Source organism: Furipterus horrens, unplaced genomic scaffold (genome assembly GCF_987537825.1).
Source record: "Furipterus horrens unplaced genomic scaffold, mFurHor1.1.pri manual_scaffold_3, whole genome shotgun sequence".
Classification (NCBI taxonomy): domain Eukaryota; kingdom Metazoa; phylum Chordata; class Mammalia; order Chiroptera; family Furipteridae; genus Furipterus; species Furipterus horrens.
In genome coordinates this window covers 109,857,682-109,878,453 of record NW_028327173.1, presented here as the reverse complement: position 1 = coordinate 109,878,453, position 20,772 = coordinate 109,857,682, and the positions used below count along the sequence as shown (strand labels likewise).

Below are 20,772 nucleotides of genomic sequence, written 5' to 3'. Positions count from 1 at the left end.
TTTAGTTTTGCTAGTTTTGTTATTTTGAGTACTTTTAATTGAATTTAGAAGTTAATGTCAGGGAAAATAATATGAATATTGTACTCATAGATACCTTTATCAGAGACACCCTTGGTTTGAAGTTTGGAAGTTAATTGCCAGATTTCTGAATTGGTTAATTAAATTAGTTTTCATGTTTTAGAAATATTTAATAATTCTTACAAGCAATTTTGAATGTTTCACATTATACTGTGCATCAGTCAAATAGCTGTATATGAGAAATAAACTGAATTTGGCATGGAGTAATAAGTAGTTTCCATATTAATTAGTGTGCTTTAATTATTGTGTTTTTATAGTCAAATTCCTATTTGTAGCAAACTTCTAAAAATTATATTTTACTATACCACTAGAATTAAAATATTTTATATTGATTTTAATAGAATGCTGATATAGTCAACATGCTTTAAATAATATGTCCTGTACTTGAGAGATTACAGTCCTTAGTTAAAGTTCAATATCTTTATTATCACCTTAACAGAGAAGTATATTGAGGTGATTATTCTAATCCCACTTAATAAATGCTTATACTTGCAACCATTTGGCTGACAGTGACACAGCTCATGACTTTGCTAATGGAAGCCCCAGGCTTTGTGTGTAACAAATTTCAATTCACTGGTTCTCAGATGTTGACGAGTGGGACTCTAAGGTATTGTGATAGGTATGGGGAGTCTCTTATCCATCATATTATTTTTCTGAATTTTAAGGATGAAGAAAATGTTTAATAATGAGCAGATGTGAGATCCAGAACAGTTGTGGTGCTTTAAAATCATTACTGGCCCTGGCCACGTGGCTCAGTTAGTTGGAGCATCATCTAGTACACCAAAAGGTTGTGGGTTAGGTTCCTGGTTAGGGAGTATACAGAAGGAAACTGATCGGTGTTTCTTCCTCTCTGACATCAATGTGTGTGTGTTTCTCTGTTTCTTTCAGTAATCCTATCCTTGAGTGAGGATTAATAAATACAATAAATGTGAAACACACCTTGGAAAGCCTCTGTAATAAATTACAGAAGTAGAAAGCATTAATATTTTTTAAAAAGGAAAATAACAAATCAGAATATCCCTAGACAATTAAGAAAACCAGGAAATATACTAGAGATCTAGCAGTCATAGTCATGAAATATTGATGGATCTATACTGTTTCCACAATACTTACGTTGTTGAAATTCTATATATAAATGAAACCATTTCAGATGCTTAGGAAGTCTTGAGAATCTTTGTAAACTAAGTATTTTCTACATTACAATAATGCATAAATCTGTGATAGTATCAACCAATGACCCTCACTATGGATTCTCTGGTGAAAAATAAGTTTCTCCTTCAGAGCAAAGAAAATGGGGTAATTTGCTAACCCAGTGATGCACCAATGAGCAGAGCTGGGACCAGGGTAAGAGGAGTGAAGTGCTTAGGTCACCAAATTTAGGGAAAGATGCACTCTCAAGGCCAGCACTGACCCAGGATATTAGTTAAGAGCCAGCTGTTTTCATCCCACCTCCAGTTCAGCAGGAAATGCATTTCACAGCAGAAAACAGCTCCCGGATTTCTGCATCCCCAAAGCATGTCCTATACTAAGCCTCAGTACTTACACTTTACTCATTATCGTCTCTGTGTCCCCTCAAAGAACCACATAGCCTGCCTCACCTGCTACAGTGATGGCACCAAACAGGGAATGAGGAATCCAGCAGAAAGGAAGGGTCACTACACATACACAATTGGATTACTTGAAAGTTTTAAGATTATGACAGTAAAAAAGACAGGCATTCTAGAACTTCATAACTCTTCCCTTTATAAAGTTGGCCTTGTGTTTAAAAATGGTTTATAATTTTTAAGTGTCTGTATTCACTTTTAATGGAAATGTTATTTTAGTCAATCTTTCCAATTATTGCTATTTAACTGAATCAATGTTATTACCCAGTAACACTGAATACTGTGTGGTTAGGAACGTTCATTTTAAGTTTCACACAAAAATTATTACAACATAGGGTTTCCACTTCACAGTACAATACTATTCCATCCCTACTTATGGTCCTCTTTAAGGTGTATCTTCAATGCTAAGGAAAAGCTTACCCTACAGGTTAATACCAACAAAAAACCCTACATGATAGCTTCCCTGCATTAGATGAGACACTTCATTGGTCTTTAGAGTACACCCTAACACACCACCTCTCCCAGAAGTGTTCAGAATGGGTCCTAAGTGTAGTTCCTTCCTCCTTTGTGACTCACCCTTTCCCGAGCTATAAAACAGTTCAATAGCAGGCATGTAATTAGATCTAAGCAATTAGGAAAACTGCTGTACTATTTCCTCAATGTGATTAATAAAACTTAACTTACAGGACCCCTTGCAATGCGCTCTTTAAGAAGGCTAAATGATTGGAAGTGTCTTGAAGACAAGTCCTTTGACATCTTTATTTTAAAGGCCATACATAAGCAACTTTAAATCTATCTTTTAAACAGCCACTCCTAGACCGCTATATTAGAATCTCTTTACAAAAAAACATGCAGGCCTGAGCATGCTCCTCAACACAGGACAGCAAAGTCTATTTCCTCAGCAAATTAGTGAACTGGTGAGTGTTAAGGAATATAGGGTTTTTCATTTATTACCTACAGGTTCTTGATACCAATCATATTAATGATATCTTCAGTAATTAAGCAATTTTAGGGAAAACATTTGTTGTTCAAGTTTAACATTTGCCAGCAGGAGTCTTTCAGGACTATTAATATGCATGCTTCCAGTAACAAATTCCCAAATAAAATTAAGTTCTTAGTTTAAATTAAATTCTATTATAACTGATATTAATATAATGTGAATATTTTACATGACTATATAAACATAAGTTATTTTTCATTCTGATTTTTTCACATATAGGAGTTCCATTTTTTCCACAGAATTTCTTCATATGAATGCAAAATAGCCTTGCATATTAATATTCTATTACATGTAAAAAATTGCAACAAACTTAGAGGCTTAAAACAACTTAGTTCACCGCTCTGCAGGTCATTAGTCCAGCTGAAGTAGTATGGGTTCTTTACTTAGGGTCTGTCAAGGCCAAAATCAAGATGCCAGCCAGGCTGGACTCTTATTTGGGAAGAATTTGCTTCCAGGCTCATTCAGGTGGTTGATAGAATTCAGTTCCCTGAAGCGGTAGGACTGAGGTCCTGCCCCCATTTCCTCGGTGGCTATCAGCACATTGGTGCAGAGCCTCTCTCAGCTCCTTAAGGCCACTCACATTCCTTCTCACAAGGCCCCATCGATCCTCAAGCCAGCAGCAACATCCCAAGTCTTTCTTCCTTCAATTCTCTCTGGCTCTTTTCATTCCCCTAGGATTCATGCGATTAGAACAGGTCCACCTGGACAATCTTCCTGTTTTAACTAACTCAAGTGATTTATAACTTTAATTATATCCACAAAACCTCATTTACCATGTAACATAACATAATCATGGGCATATTTTATCATCATATTCAAAGTCCTACGGATTAGAGTAAGAGATCATGTGGAGTGGGGACAGTTTGAATTTTTAGAATTCTGCCTGTCACATCTCTACACCACAGTAGAAAATGTGTATTTCAAAGTGTGGGTGGTAGTAACAAAGTTTAAAGGTCATCTAGCCACTGGACTAAAAAATTTTAAGGTCCTTTCCAATTCTAAAATGCTAAAAGTCTAATAAACACATTAAAGAAATAAAATATGCAATTATTTTAAAACTGGGAAAGAATATAAAATCATATGACTTTTAAAGTTAGTTAAATCAAAAAGGAAACTGCTGTGACTGGTGTGGCTCAGTTGGATTGGGCATTGTTCAACAGAGCAAAAGTTTGCCAGTTTCATTCCCGGTCAGGACACACGGGCAGGTGCCTGAGGTGAGGGCCAACCCTGGTTGGAGGCGCACCAGACTGCAACCAATTGGTTTCTCTCCCTTTCTTTCTCCCTCCCTTCCTCTCTCTCTCTAAAAATAAATAAATAAAATCTTTTTTAAAAGGGGGGAACTAAACTTTCTCCTAGTTAAAAGACAAAGAGATGTGTTTTTGTGAAATTGTCACCTTTTAGGGGACCGATTTTTCTAGTCATAACCTCTGGTGAAGAAAGAAAAAAGTCAGATAATAGGTGCCAAATAAATATTCGTTGAATTGAAGTAAAACGTAATATAGCATAAATGTTAGCCTTGGAACTTTAACCCCCTAGACAAAGAAGTGAACTCTTCCTAAATATCAGCTACTATTGGACTAAAAACTACTAACAACTTGCCAATACACTGACACTGAATCCAAGGTGGGGCAGTCTGCAAGGGGACTGGATAGCAGTTCCTAGGAGTTCACAGAAGAAAATGAAGGCAAGCAATAGAAGTGTTAAGACAAAAAAAAAAAAAAGAAAGAAAGAAAAGAAAAAGAAAAAGAAAAAAAAATCTGCTATTTATTATTGGATCTGAATTTTGCTGCAATTTTTAGTCTTGAAGTAATTACAACTTACACAACAGCAAATACAGAAGCAAGTACAGTATCCCTCAACAGAACTCCAAAGATCTGTTCCCAGCAAAATAAGCCAGGATTCTGCCTATTGGTATTAACCAGTAAGTAGAAGGAGAATATTGACAGCAATGAATGATGCCATGGAATGAGAAGCTCATAAAAGCCATAACTATAAAACACTAACCACAGCTTCAACTCTTTATCAAATGTACAAGCGTAATGTTTTCCACAGCTTGCAAAACACTCTTCCTCATTCATTGCTTTCTTCTATGATGAAAATTCATTGGGGAAAATATGTATTTTTGTCACCTTACAAAGGATTTTTCCATCCCAACTGTGCTATATTTAGCTAATCAACTCAAAACTCCTTTGTAAGAAACAAAAGTTGTACTCTTCTTAGTCCCCATTCATGCAATCAATATAAAATGCAATTCAAATTACAATACAAAATATATTTTCATTTTACATATAAACAATAAACTTTACTCTTCGCCTTATAAAATAAAAACAACATTTTCTGTATTTTCAGAACTGGATTGGTACAATTTTAGGCACGCTTAAAAAACCTAATTTAATGGATTAAGCAATGATAACCATTAGTACGTACAATCTCTGGTAGCACTGAAAGGCAAGTGGTATTATCCCCATCTTCCAAGAGGAAGAATTGAAACTCACTGAGGTAAAGTGATCCATGCAAGGTCACAGTTTTTCAGGAAAAAGTGCCTGGACTCAAACCAGATTTCCTGACATCTTGTCATTCCTAATCTTTTTGCCTATTTTGCCTACTTCAATGGTATTGACACAAAAATGAAAGAAAATACTTTTTAAATTGCAACACATTTTTCCTTCTACTTATACAAGGAAAAGTAAAATAACAGTTTATGTTAATCACTGATTTTATTAAAATCTTAATGAAATAAACCAATAAAAGAAAACAAAAATGGCCATGCATCTAATATTCTAAACTAGAATATTTATTTAGTAGTCAAATTAAAATATTGGATACAATAATTTCCACATTCATATAAGTGATTCCGAATATTTAGCAACTTATATGTTATGCAAAAATGGTATTGCTGTATTTCTTTAATATAATTGCAGGTGATTTTTAAATTCAGAGAAAAGGAATTGAAGAAAAACGAACTTCAAATAATCTTCAATATACACTGAGTAGCTTGTTTACAAGCCCTGGCTGGTTTAGCTCAGTGGATTGAGCGTCGGCCTGCGAGCTAAGTGTCGCTGGTTCGATCTTCCAGTCAGGGCACATCAGAGAAGGAAAACTCTGACTCCAAAAAAAAAAAAAAAAACCTCCGCTGCCTTGCGGCATACCTCTTCAGGGGCAAGGCTAAGGGAGTAAACCCCGACAGAAAATCCGGAGCCGGAGTCCCTAAGGCGGTTTGACGTTGTAGTCAACACCGGCAACTCCTGCGGCGCACCTGAACCCAAGCTGTATCGACTCCGTCTTTCCCTTGGACCCTTCAGCTGCGAAGAGGGGGGGGGTCTGCTGCATGGGCAACAGCGGACCCTCCATATCACCCTGCCCAGGCTCTGTAGCTTCAGCGTCATCGCAAGATGTCGATTCAACACGGGAGGAGACAGATACCGTGTCACTCCCCAGTCGGACTGCACAGCCATTCTCGGCGGTGCAGATAGACTCTTAAGAAGCTGCGCCATCGTCTCTCGAGACGGACGGCTGCCGACGAGTTTGTTTACATTACCAGGCAACACAGTACCTGGTAAACAGTCCCTAAAGAATATGTGCTGACTTTTAAAAAATGTACATTCTCCAATTTACATGACTGGATAATAATAAATTAAGGACTTCAATAAATTAGTTATAAAGCAAAGTTTTAAAAAATCGATCCACAAAGTATTTACATAGTAGCAGAATGCTGATACTAAGCTTTTCTCAGAGTGTGGTCTATACACCACTATGCAGATGTACGTATAGGCCTCACCAGCACAAGGACAAACGTGGGTGACCCAGTCTACTAGCAGCCCCTTCTAAGGTTCCAGATCATTTAATATCAACCTGCAGCAAGGATCTGTGCAGCAGTGGGGCCTGAAGCATGAAGTGAGAAATAAAGAAAAATGCCCAACAGGAGCCAGCACCAAAGTCCTGGCCCCTGGTTCAACCTAGTGACAGGATCGGCAGAATGCAAGTACTCACACACAGTCTGTAGCGACTTGCCTGCACCCAGCCTCTTCCTCCCACCTGCCCCCGCCCCTTTACTACTGCCCCTTCCCTGGAGATAGATGCTCATCTCAAAGAGATTATTTCCGCAGCTCAGAGAATGAATAGGATCCCGTTTTCTTCCTGTTATTCATACAGATTCCTTTCTAAATAAATATTGATATTTAAGTGTTTTTAAGTAAGTCACTTTTTTTTAACCCTTGGGAATATTTCTTTAAAAAAACAAATCTTATTTATATATTTTTATAGAGAAAGAAAGAGAGGGAGATGGAGACGGAGAGAAACATTGATCAGTTGCCTCTCATATGCGCCCCTACCGGGGACCGAACTCGCAACCCAGGAATGTACCCTGACCTGGAATGGAACCCACGGCCTTTCACTTGCTGGACAATGCCCAAACCACTGAGCCACACCAGTCAGGGCTCAAGAAAGTCATTTTAAAAGAATATTAACAATTATCACAGTGTTCCATGAATGAGACAAAAATCATCAAGATAATACCAAAGTTTGAGTATCATATTATCATGTACAATATAAGATACAGCAGTCTGAGGAACTGGAAAATATTATTTCTTCCAACTGTTTCATCCTTTTAAGTTATATAAAGTTTCAGTTTCCTCACCTATAAATACAGGTTACAGTTTAAACTATCAGTATTATATTATAGATAAGTAAAAAGATGTATTATTCTTAAGTGAAGGATGCTATAGTATTTAAAGGTAAAATGTTATGTCTGCAACTTTCAAAAGTTTCAGTGAACATGTGTACACACATATGTAGAGCAGACACAGCACAATGTTAACTTCTAAGTAGTGAGCAGGCGGATCCCAGTTTATTGTGCTATTCTTTCTCATTTTATGTATGTTTCAATTTTTTGTAATAAAAAGTTGGAGAAAATTAGGTATCTGCTTAAAATCTGTGATTATAATGATCATCAGCATAGTAAATTAAACTTTCAAAAGTATTTTCAGCCACCATCATCAGGACAATGAGCTGTTCGTCCAAACTGATTACAGGTACACTTTACAACAACACTAAGTTGCTAGCATACAGGAAGATGCAGAGAGTGTTCTCTCACCTAGAATGAAATTACCTCAAGTCAGGGACTGAGGCTTCCGAACACTATATCAAGTCCAGGGGGCTTAGTGGGAATCACTCAGGGCTGGCTGGGAAGGGCTCTGATAACTTGTCTGTTGACTATGTGATTTTGGCAAGTCACAACACCTCTGGGTCTCAGGTGACTCCTGTTTCTTTAACATGTGCTCTCCTCTCCATCCTTCCAACACAGTAATTAATGATTCAGGCTCTCAATAATTTTTGCCTCTACTATTCAGCAGCATCATAAATGACCCACCTGTCTCCAGGCCTGACAGAGCTACCACAGTAGTCCATCTAAGAAACACACCTAACCATGCAATTCCCCATTTATGGATATACAGGACAAAGCCCAACACTCTTAAAACAAGGAAAATTGTAAACCATCCCAAAATTTAGCCCCACCTTCCCCTCTCCTGCCTATCTCCCACCCAATCCCCTTGCCTATTCTAGAACCCACCAGAGCTAAGCCTCCCCCAAGTCCGTGACATGTCTCAACTGCAAGCCTTTGCTCTTATTGTTTCTTCTAAAAGGAATTTGGTCCTTTCCTGGATCACTCCAACCCACTTCTTTTTAGCTTCAGATTAAGAAAGGTGCCCTGCAGATTGGTGGTTGCCAGGAACTAGAGGAAGGGGAGATGGGAAGCAACTGCTAATGGGCACAGAATTTCCTTTGGGGTGATGAGTGTTTTGGAACTAGATAGAGATGGTAGTTTTACAACTGTGAATATACAATATGCCACTGAATTACTCACTTTAAAAGGTTAATTTTATGTTTTATGAATCTCACTTCGATTTTTCAAAAGCAGCAGCAGCAGCACCTCATCCTGAAAAAAAACCTGCACTGACTCCTCAGCAGCAGACTGAATCGGCACCTTGTACACTGATCTCTCACAGCAGTTCTTACTTTATATGATGTTTACAGAGCACCCCATAATACTTTTATACTCTTGTCTTCCTCCATCTTCTCATCCTCCAGTGCTTAGCCTAGGCCCTCAAGAAAAAAATTTTTTAAATAAATGAAAAACAGAAATGCCACTTACTTCCCTTGGGGCAGAAGGCTAGAACAGATGATGCGAAGATCTAGGTTACACAAAAGCCAAGGCATGTATTAATTGGAAAGGGAAAGATCAGGAAAGATAGCAGTTCATCTGGTTATAAACGACAAAAATGAAATGACTTCTGGTGAGGTTTTCCAGTTACTAGTAATAAGAACATTTATTGCTTTCTTAACTACTTTCCCATTTTCCAAATGCAGAAACAAATATATTTAAGTAAGTTGCCTAGGGTCACAAAGCTGGTCACTGGGAGCAGCATGATTCAAACCCAAGTCACCTAGACTGCAGAGCTCGATCCTATAACAACAAGACATCACCCTGCCCCTTCATACTGCTTAAAGGCTGTGAATGGATACTCTTGGGTACAATTTGCCTTTTGTAAGACTGAGAAAACACTCCTTTTTCGGTATTTCTCTACTTATCAATTGCCATGAATGCTGTTTATATACCATAAAGTACTTTTTTTAAAATACAAAATGTTAACTTCTTAAAAAGAGATGACTCATAAACAAGATCGCCCCCCCTTTTTTTAAAACCCTCTTATTAAAAAGATCTCCCATTAAAACACTAAATCGGCAAGTGTTTGTGACCTATTCTTCATGTACACAGCTGAAAAGATCAGAATGTGCTAGCCTCACTAGAACCACACCCACATGGCTTCCCCAGTGGAGACTCATTTTCATAGCGCCCCAACCCCTGCACAGGGTAAATACTCCGCAGATGAGAAAAACATGGAGTAACAAGCTGGAAGAAATATTACACACTCGCATTTTTAGTTTAGTAGGCATGATGTATATGTCCTCCCCTCCCCACCCCTTCCTCTGTCTTTAATAATGTCACAATTTGGTAAGAAGAAAAATAACCAGAAGTCTCTAAGATTAAAACATATATATATATTTGTGCACCTGAAAGGGAAAACCTTACTATAGAGGTAATGTCAAACTTTGAAAACATATCAATAAGGTTAATTTTAAAACCTATCATTCCTGCTCCCAAAAAGTATGCATACCCTTTTAGACAGGCAAGACAGACACAGACACACACATATCCCTCCAGATAATAAGCCAATGATTTTTAGTTTGGATCCGCAGGACCTACTTCACCTAAATGTCCTCCTAAATATCTAAAGCCAAAGATAATAGGATAATATACTGGATGAACATACACACACACACAAAGGCAAAAAGGCTACCACTTGACAAACGGTGTGACAGTTTGATCCTCATTAGAGATAGTAAGTACAGCAGTAGACTGAAATCTGTAAATCTATGAGTTCATAATGATTACAAAAAAAAAAAGAAAGAAAGAAATGTCACTTCTGGAAAATGTCGGGGAAACCAATGTATTCTTTTAATATACAGAAAATCAAGAGAAAGAAACATCATGCTTTTTCTCAGGGTAACCAAATATCCAATAAGGGGGAGTTTCTTTTTAAAAGCTATTGTATCCTAGCTAATAGATGAAGATGGGGTGATCAAATTAGTATATCACAATTTTGCAGCTCCTAGTGAATTAACAGATCTGGAGTCTAGACAGTGATTATCGGTGGCTACTAATGTCTCAGAAAGGAAAACAACCAGACATAATTTATCTCCTGACAGAAATTTCATTTCTATTAATAGTCTTGACAAAAGAACCAAACCTGAATATTATAGGCCTCTAGATCTAAGCATCATTTTACAGAAAATACAGGAGATAAAGGAATGGGGGATGCAACAAACAAAATTCTGATCTTGGGAAACTCTAAAGAACAAATGGCCTGGTTGCTTCAAAAATAAACTATAAGAAGGAGGGAAAAAAGGAGAAATCTACAGATTAAAAGAAATTTAGGAGACATTAACCAATTGTAATGTTAAACTTCATTTAGACCCTGATTAAATAATTGTAAAAAATAAAAGTTTATAAGACAATTGAGGAAAAGTAAACACTAACTGGTACTTGGTGATATTATAGAATTATTATTTTAAAAGATTTAAATGTGCCAATGGTATTGATGTGGGTATGTTTATAAAATGTCCTGTCTTTCAGAGAAACATTTAGCAAGTATACTATTTACAGGTGAAATGATATGAAGTCTGGGGTTTACTTCAGAATAATCTGTGGGTAGTAAAAGTAAGTGGGGTGTATAGTTGCAACAGGATTGGTCATAAGCTAATAATTGTTGTAACTATTGTATTTACTTTTGTGACACTACTGTATTTTGTATATGTTCTAAAATTTCTATTATGAAAAAGATCTTAGCCTTCAAGAATTTTAAGGTTAGTTAACATCCTTTGCCTCACTCAGTAAATCAGATTTTAACTGAAAAAATAAAACGAACTTAAAGAGAGCTAGACATAAAATAACAATACAGTATCGTTCAGAGCCGTAAGAGTGGTGTGTATAAATTGCTGTGGGAGCATGGATGGGTAGGGTAGCTCAGGGGAAAAGGTAGAAAGGTAAAGCTTGAACCTGGACCAGAAAGACAGTTTGCAGGGTTTTCCAAGCAAAAGAACAGGGAGTGCTAGGATGAGGAGCAGTGGAATTATATATCCTGGGGAGAGAGTACAAGGTTTGGGAACTAAGTTTGGTGTTATGGTAGCAGATGGCACAAATGAGGTGTGGAGAAGTGAAGGTAAGGAGAGAGGATACAGCAGCTGCGGCATAGAGTCAAAGGAAGGTTTTTCTTTCTTTCTTTTGTTTTTTAATTTGAATTAAAATTTTGAATTCCTTACAAGTTTAAACCATTGCTTACAGAGATTGCTGACTGGAGCTATAAAGTTTCATCTTCAGAAATTACCCTGTTAGGAGTTAACAAGTTCATTCTTCTTTTGCCTTTCCTGCCAGAATTAGCTAACAGCCAACAAAATTTTGTTATCAATGCTTGGCTTGGTATTATTAGTCATCACATCATTTATTTTCATTGACTACTTTACAAAACTTATTGCAATATTTAACTTAAACTGGAAGGTGTTCACTTTTTCTAATCAGGTAGGTTCTATTTTTTAGACCACATATTTCTCTTTATTTTAAGAAAAATAATAAAATGCTCAGTTTAGCAAGTATTAAAGATTTAAGCTCAAAGAGATGCACTTCATGTTCCAAATGTACAAAATGCAAACTGGCATATTGGTAATACCAACAACTACTCTGCATTTCTAGAAGAAAAAAAAAAAGATAAAATTAAGGTGTATGAACCTCCAAGGGTGACGTGAATCCTTAGTGGAAAACGAGTGGGAAAATACAGTGAATAAACCTGGAAAAGTGTTTCTTTTTTTCTTTTTTTAATTGTATTTTTCCCATTACCATTTTATTCCCCTCCCCTGGGAAAAGTATATCTTCAAAGCTGAAAACATAACCTGTACTACAAATAAGTTGAATCTTCAACTCAACTATAGTGACTTGTGACATCACTAAATAACATTTCTTCCAATTATTTTTTTAAACAACGTGAAACACAGTAATCTCTCCTTGTAGGTGCTTATATTAGTAAAAACATTCATGCTTTAATAAACAACATCAAATTATCAAATATACGACCTGATGCTATCCCTTTAAAAAAAAATTGGGAATGAAAGAACCTAGTCACGACAATTTCCTTTAAGTCTGAGGAAAACCATCTTAGAAATAGTTGGAGAGAAAGGCACAATTCTGATTTAACTCAAAAGCAGATTAATTAGTATTCTCACAAAAAGCATACAATCATTTGGTAAAATCTATGTAAAGTATAAAGGTCCATTTTAATTACTCCAAATGGGCAAAAGGGCAGTTCGAGCACATCTCTTTTACGTTTCTGACTCTTCAAGGCTTTTAAATAACGTTTATTTCAGTAATATAAAATTTTGATGATATAGACATTCTTCTAATTTACCAAATTATCTAAATCCCAACATCTGCAGTCAGGCTGTTTCTCAAGATTTCTGTTCTCCTGCCAACAAAAAGAGGCCCTAGTACTTGCCAGCGTGCACACTGAGGGCAGGCTCCACGTGAGTGCAGAACGGAGGTCTGTCCCACAGGTGGAACTTGCTTCTGTGATACGGGTCTGTCCCACAGGTGAGGCTTACACGGCCCAACAGAATAACCACCTTCCCAATTTCACCCCCACTTCCAGAGTTAACACCCTTTTGGGGCTCTGTCTTTCCAGCTACGCCTGATTCCATTTGCCTCGCTCAGAAAGCACTTTCCCAGTGACGGGCGACAGCGGCCAGAACAAAACATCCACCCAGCGGTGCAGCGCTCAATGCTATGAGTCTCTGACTCACAGAAGGTCCAGTGTCCGGGAGGGGAGGACGCCGGGTGCGCTGCCCCGACCACCTGGCTACGGGGCGCGAATCCCTTGCCCGGCCCGCAACCCCCGGGACCGAGGGACTCCCGCAAGGACCCCGCGGAGCCGGGTGCGGACAGAGTGCCCGTAGGGAGCGGGGCAAGCCCCAGGATCGCCTGGTAAGGGCCGCGGTGGAGGACAACCTAGAAACACTGGACCGAGGAGAAGGGGGCGATTTGATCCCGAAGGGCCAGGAGCTCGCAGACCTCGGGTAGAGCGGCGGGGGAGGGGCCCCACGAGGCCCGAGAGCGGCGGGTGGGAAGGGTCTCAGAGCCAACGCGGAGCCCCGACCTGAAGGGGGTGGAGTCGCCGGGGCCGCTGGAGCAGGGCGCACTGAGGGAAAACCAAGAGAGGAGCGCGCGCTTCGGAGCAGGGGAGGACTCCGCGGGAAGGTAGCCCGGGAAGCCCGGACGCGCGCGGGTGGCGGGACTCACCGCGCTGGTGGCGGCGCCGGACGACTGGGGGCCGGGCGCGTCCTGCCTCCTCAGGCGGGATTTGAGGCTCTTCATGACCAAGTCAGGACAGTCCCGCTCCCAGCGGGCGCAGCGAGCCTGCTCCGCAGGCGAACCTTCAAGTCTGCGGAAAGCTAGCGCCCGCGGAGGAACAGGCGTCCCAACCCCACCTGCCACCTGGGGGCCCCCGGCAGCCGAGGGCTCCGGCCCTGCGGCGGCGGCGCCCGGACCCCCGCAGCCAATCCGCCCGCGGCCCTGGCGCGGGTAGGATTGGCCTCGGCCAATCGAAATTCTGGAAGAGGGAGGGACTTCCCTTCCGAAATTAATAACACTCTTCCTCTCTCCCTGCGGGAGGAAAAGTTTGAAACTTCGGATACGGGAGGTGCGGGGGTGGGGAGCTAGTGGCACGGAGAGACGCTCGAGCGAGGCTTCAGACCCCCGGCACCCACCTACCTGGGTGGTGGAGTCTCAGGCTTACAGAGAGCACACGGTCCAGCCTACGCCAGCGCTCCTCTTACTGGACTTCCCTTTGCCCATCTCCGTGCTCCTTCTTAAGGAAAGTTAGTCAGGTTCCCTTCCTGCCACCTGGTTCCAGAAAGGACTTCAGGTTACCTGCACACACACTGGCTTTCAACTTCCTTTCCATCTGCTGATGTTTCACTACACTCATCCCGGTACGTGGGAACAACCACACTTATCAAAGACTGCACAAAAAGCCTCTAGGAATAAGTTGCCAGTTGTATAGAAGGACAAACAGTTAAGAAAGACTTTGAAAGACCTTATAGTAAACCAAAGCACAAGTCAGGTACTCAATAATTATTTGTTCCGTCAAGAACCCAGTGCTTTGGAGGGAAAGAGATGGAATGTGCGGGCTGGGATTGCCTTTAATGAAAAATGACCCACATAGCCAGTGATATGAGAAGCTGTCAAAAAATATTATGGTTTTTACTTCCAAAATTTTTTTGCTTCCTGTAGAAACACATCAGAGGTAGAAGTATACAATGAAAGTAATTCATCCTATCCAGAAATCTGGATGAGAATAACTTAAAGGAAGAAAGAACAAATAGGTGAGCAACACTCAATAATCTTTTTTAACTTGATTGCTCAAAAGTCTTCCTTACAGCCAGTTTTTCCCACCAAAATGTTTATTCTAGCATGCACCCATAGGAAAAGACAAACAATCCACATTTCTGACTAACAAAGAACTCTTTTTTGTGGGAAAGGTCAGTTGCTTTCTTTGTAGCCTCCTTAGAGTAACTCAAGGCTTTGTTCAAATACTGTAAGAAAGTTTTTAGAATTCTCTTGGAGAGACAGCATTCAAAGACTATGGTATCTCTTGACAAAATAATAAATAACAATTTTCTCTTGATTAGTTCTACAGAAGGAGATTTTCTTGGACTTCTACTCCTTCCTCAAGATTCACAGCCATTCAGTTTTTGTTGGCTCATTATAGTGTCTGTGGATGGTTACTCTATCTCCTCACCTGCCACTGCAGAGCCAAACTTACTTCATACCTGGATGTTATAGAAGCTTCCCAACCAGTCACCCAACCTCCAGTCTCACCTCTCACATTGCCATAAAATAACCAACCGTCATCAAACACCTTATTCCTCTTTTGCTCAAAGAACTTCAGTGGCTGATGAACAAAATCTAACTTTTTTACCTGACATGTAAGGCTACAATATGGACCCAACCCCCTCTGCCAACTGATATTCCGAGCAAATTACTCTTCAGCTCACTCCTCAAACACCGGTCTTGCCTTTTAATTTCCACATACTTATGCATGCTGATCCCGCCTCCAGTAATTTTCTTTCTGTCTACATTCATCTAACAAAATTCTACTCCCCACAAGAATGACAGGAAGAGGAACGAGGGGGCTTCTGGAGTATTGTACTATTCTCTGTGGTTACATAAAGAGTGTGCTCGGTTTGTGAAAATTCAGTTAGCCTGCAGTGTTTATGATACATGCACTTTTAGGTGTATATAATACTTCAATAAAAAATTTTTTTTTCTAATTGTACATCCATTCCAAGTGCCCTCCTCTCTAATAGTCATTCAACTGAAAGTGATTTCTCCATCTCCTGAATAGTTAAATTGTACATCTCATATGATACTAATACATCTGTTCTGAACAAGCATTATTTTACTACTAGACTTCAGACTCCTTAAAACCAAGGAAAACTGATGTTTGAATTCTCTAGAATTCTTAACGTGTGTTAGGTGCTCAATAAATACTTCTGAATAGACTGATGTGTTCTTTTTGCTTATTGGAGTGAATTCTTGTTGTTCATGCTCATGTAATGATTGATAGCCCCCCTACTGTGAATAGTGCGTGTCTCCTGTAGCATCCAAGTTCTCGCAGCCCTGGTAACGGGACCTTTTCTGTTGTTACTGGTTAAAGCAAAAGCAACAGACAGAGCCACAAATACAGCTTGCATCAGTTTCCAAAAATGTTAGACAAGTTATTTTTATGAACTGTCTGCATGATGTCCCCATGGTGTCTGTATCCAGAGGCCTTGATGGATTTTTCCACACTAGAAACTTGATAGCTAATGTCTACTTATTCCCATTTGAGAGCAGCTAAGTAAATAGCACTGGTTTGAATGTGCAGTAAGGCTTTTTTTCATGTTGATCTGCAAGCCCCCTACATGAAGTAAAGTCACTATTATTAGCATTCAGCCAGACAGGTTTTGTTTTGTTTGGTTAACTATTATTGGTATTACTTATTTTTGTCTTCCCCTCAGAACAAAAGGCACTTATGAAACCTAGATAGGTTTTTATTTATTACCGTTCTGAATCTATGAATTTTTTTGTTTAAGTCTTCATGTTTTACAATATAAAACCAGGAAGGGAAATACATTTTAAAAATTATTTTAGTAAGTTATACATGTACAATGTAAACAAACATCAAATAATGCAAGAGTAAGAGTTAGTCTCCTTACCAGCTCTATCCTTTGGCCTCCGCTGTCAAAGAACTTGTGTTCTAGACTGGGGAACAAAGCTCAACTGGAGAATAACTACTTACTGAACTGTATGGTAGGATAGTAGATGTACCTAGTATTCAAGAAAGAAAATTATGAAATAAGTTTGCATAAAGGGTGGGTTCTCAAGGTTGGGGGGAGCTTTATTGAGAGCACATTGATAAGAAGGAACACCAGGAAGGCAGATGTTCAGGGAACCAGCCAGAGCAGTAGGAAAGCACCCTCGGGAGGTGTTCATTGATAATGATGTGATAATAATGGCAACAAGGTGACAAATGCATTCCTTAGGAAGAGAACAAAGAATTAACACACAAAATCAAAAATTTACATATAAAACGATCCATTTCAAACAGGAATATTTTCCAGACCAGTTTCAGTTATGAATTCCATATCCAGTGACTTCCTTCTTCATTTTCTGAGCTTCCTGCTGTTCCTGGTAGCTCCAGTTAGCCTGGCCATCAAAGTCAGTCAATATTCCCTGGAGGAGCCCAGGACATCAGTCATTTTCTCCCACCTCAGGGCCACAGGGTCATGAGCAAGGGCACCTCCACCCACAACTCATATGGCAGCCCCAGGAATAAAAGATCTGAGGCAGTTCTCACACCCTCTTCCCTTGCCACAATCAACACTAAAACACATTGTATAAGAGAGCTTTAAAAATAATAATAAGTCATTTTGGGCACTAATTGTGAAACCATCCGCATTTCTAGTAAGCTCTCTAAAGACTCCATCCCGGAAAACTAGAGTAGGAAGAAGTGGGAAGAGGAGATAGCTTCTGCTGCATATAACCACAGACACTTATGTGAGTTTTCTTAGTTACTTAGCACTAAAACTTGAGATACCAATTCCCTCTTACAGAAACTTCTTTAATCTTCCCTACTGAGTGTTGTTTTATGCTCCGCTATTCCCATCTTGAACCTACCAGTTACCTCCCAAAGACATTTACTTTCCACTGTCCTTCTGTCTTTAGCCATTTACAGACTGCCATTCACAGCAAGTGTCCCATTAATTTCAGTACTGAAAGAGGAAGCAGGAAAAAAAAAAAAAAAAAAAAAAAAAGCCGAGAGCTCAGTCAGGAACAAAACTAGACTTTGCTGTCAAAATTGAGCTTACACATAAAAGTAGTTGAGATACCCACAATTATTTCTCTGAATTCAGTTTTAATGTCAAGTAAACTGAACTCATTTCATTTGGTGAAAATTAACCTTTGTTATCAAGTCTTGCTTACAGAAAGCTCCAGAAATACTGTTGGCTTCTCTTTAATGAGAAGATTGATGGTCCTGAGTCAGTATGGTTCAAAGGCAGAAGCTTATGACTGCCTCTTTTAAAACAGGCTACTCATCCGGGAGCCCAGATAAATGTAAGGAATTTGGTTCAGGGTTCAGTAACTGACTCCATGACAAACTTTCCTGGACCTTGGAGTTTACTTATCTTAGGCAGGATACCAGGATATACACAAACAAAAAACAAAAAGATTTCAAGACTTTAGCACTGTTAGATAATTAGAATAGAAAAGTTTCTTGCTTTTGAATTGAAAATATAGCAAATAAAGACAATCTCTACAGATTATAAATGATAATTTCACTTGTCCTCCTTATCTTTTTTTTTTCCTTCCAGATCTACAGGGGCCTTTTAAAATTCTGACAAAGTATTCATGAATACTGTTGATAGGATATTTAAGTTACTAGTAAATTACGAGACTATTATACCACCAGTTACTCCATGCCAATCTTTGTTATTTATCCTAATGTAAAACATTGCAGACAGAAAAAGTCATGGCAAATATAATGTTCAAATGGACTAGGTAAATGGCCCAAACTTTATTATGATGTACGTTTAACAATGACCTTACAGTCATTTAACTTAGAATTACTGCTGACTATGTGGCTTAGTTACACTGAAAGGAGGGTCATAGGACCAATATTGGATATGTAGATGTTTAATAAAGTTATATGTAAACACATTTATTAGTATATTGTATATTATATAAGATTATGTATTATATGTTTAATGTAGTATTTGGAATTTTTCAGAAAATGTCTTTATGAATTAGTACATCTTTATGTAAGTCCTGATTTTTATATAAAAAATTGAACCCTTATATAGGTTCTTTACACTTATTTGTATGGGGAATATGTGTATTTTTAAAGGTTAATCTTAAAAATTAGTTCCTTGCATGGCATAATACAGGATGTATGTATGATGTACGTATGATTGGATTTGGTTACCAAAAAACCCAGACTTCTACTTCCTGGAAGAGAATAGCTTATGAAAAAATTTCTACAAGCTCCCTCTTTAAAACTACTTGCACTAATGTTTAAATTTTAAAAGTTAAGATACAATCTTGTATCAAATCGTTAAGTAATCTTTAATTGCAATGTTTATTTGAGAGAAAAGTTTTAATTAAGGTACAATTCTTGCATACAGCAGCATTATTCACATCGCATATAAGCCTTCAGGGCTATTTTTAAAACATACAGATTGAAGAGGTTTGTTCACTATTAGGCCTTCATGGATTAACTACGTATATATTTTTACATCATCTATATCAATCTTATACAAGTATCAAAAGATATTCAATAATAAAGGAACAATGTGTGCTTTTTCTATTGCTATTTTATGAATTCTGTTGCCACAAGCAAAATATATTTAAAAATTAATAAATTAAAATACCAACATATTCTGGGCTTTAAAAGTTACAGTTTTATTTTGCCATGCTAGAGAGAAGCATTATGTATTGTGCTCCATAAACTTCAAATCTGTTCCTAAACCAAAACATCAATTAAGAACAGTTCCTTTGAATCTTAGAAGGGTGTAGTCCATGAGTTTGCCTAAGATCAAGGTGTAGCATTTTAACATTAAACTAAAAGCCATGTCTCTCCCACTACTGAGACATCAAGCTCCAAGAGAATCAGAAACTCTCATGAGCCACCAACTTCTCAGCTCATAACTCTGAAGTGATACTCATCAAGTCAACAAAATAAGCCAGAAAACTCTAACATGCAGAAGGTTGGGATCTTGTTAGGCAACTAAACCCTAACTAAAGTAACCTCAGGGAATCCCTAATATGAATCACAGCAAATCACCTACAACAATAAAGATTGCTCACACTACCATGTAAACACTTACAGCCGGAAAGCTCCCAAACAATATCACATTGTTCCAAGTCAGCACTCTCTAGCCTGTGCCAGAATTTGAACACTGTGAGTGCTTTTCTTTAAATCACACTTCTCTCCAAAAAATAAATTGCAGTAAGTTATATGAAATTTCACTACCGTAATTCTGATAACTAAAGTAAGAAATAAACCTGAAGAAGGAAGAATTTTGGTTTACTATTAGAACAACTATTATTGCTGTCCTTGAATTTGAAATTTGACTTTCAGCTTCCAAATAGCCAGGGTAAAACAAAAATGGAAACAATGATTGATAACTTCAATACTGGAAAAGGAAAGACACAGCAAGTTCTCAATAGAGGTAAAGTTTTCCTGATGCTGCTTTCTAAAACAAATTTCTCATATGGGCGTGTGGCTTTATAAAACAGTGAGCAGTGTAGTAGACAATCTCCTCAACTACATTCATTTTGTAGTATTTAGAAATATCCTTGTTATGTGTCTAGAATGTTCATTCATTCATATAGCAATTGTTGGTTAGTCACAATGATTGAGACATATGTACTATACATTATATGTAAATATTGTGTGTGAATACATTTGTATATAATTTAGATGTAAATGTTGGGAAAACAGCAGGGAACAAGATAGACAAAGGATCTGCTCTCAAGGGATTTAATTCCAGCAAGAGTAGTGGGAGGTAGGAGACAAAGTAAACAAACAAATAAGTGACAAATAAATTCAAATTAGTTTATTTTAGAAAGCAGCATCAGGAAAACTTTACCTCTATTGAGAACTTGCTGTGTCTTTCCTTTTCCAGTATTGAAGTTATCATTAATTGTTTCCATTTTTGTTTTACCTTGGCTATTTGGAAGCTGAAAGTCAAATTTCAAATTCAAGGACAGCAATAAACAAATAAATTTAAATACTGAACATGAGGAAAATAAAACGAGTAATGTGCTAGAGAACAAGAGGGTTGGGGTTACTGTAGTTTGAGTGGTCAAGGAAGGTCATTCTAGAGAAGAGACTGAACTAGGTTCAGAACGGTGGAAAAGAGAGTGCCTGCCAAGTGCAGATG

At 38.4% G+C, this 20,772-nt stretch overlaps 1 protein-coding gene across 1 annotated transcript in view; it reads right to left on the bottom strand.

Moving 5' to 3' along the window:
- Positions 1-13,818, bottom strand: part of UACA (uveal autoantigen with coiled-coil domains and ankyrin repeats) — a 99,364-nt gene extending 85,546 nt beyond the window's left edge. The window contains exon 1 of the mRNA XM_090270073.1: positions 13,586-13,818. Within this exon, the coding sequence (XP_090126199.1) occupies positions 13,586-13,660 (75 nt within the window). The 5' untranslated portion in view covers positions 13,661-13,818. The remainder of the gene's footprint in view (positions 1-13,585) is intronic.
- Positions 13,819-20,772: the final 6,954 nt, after the last annotated feature.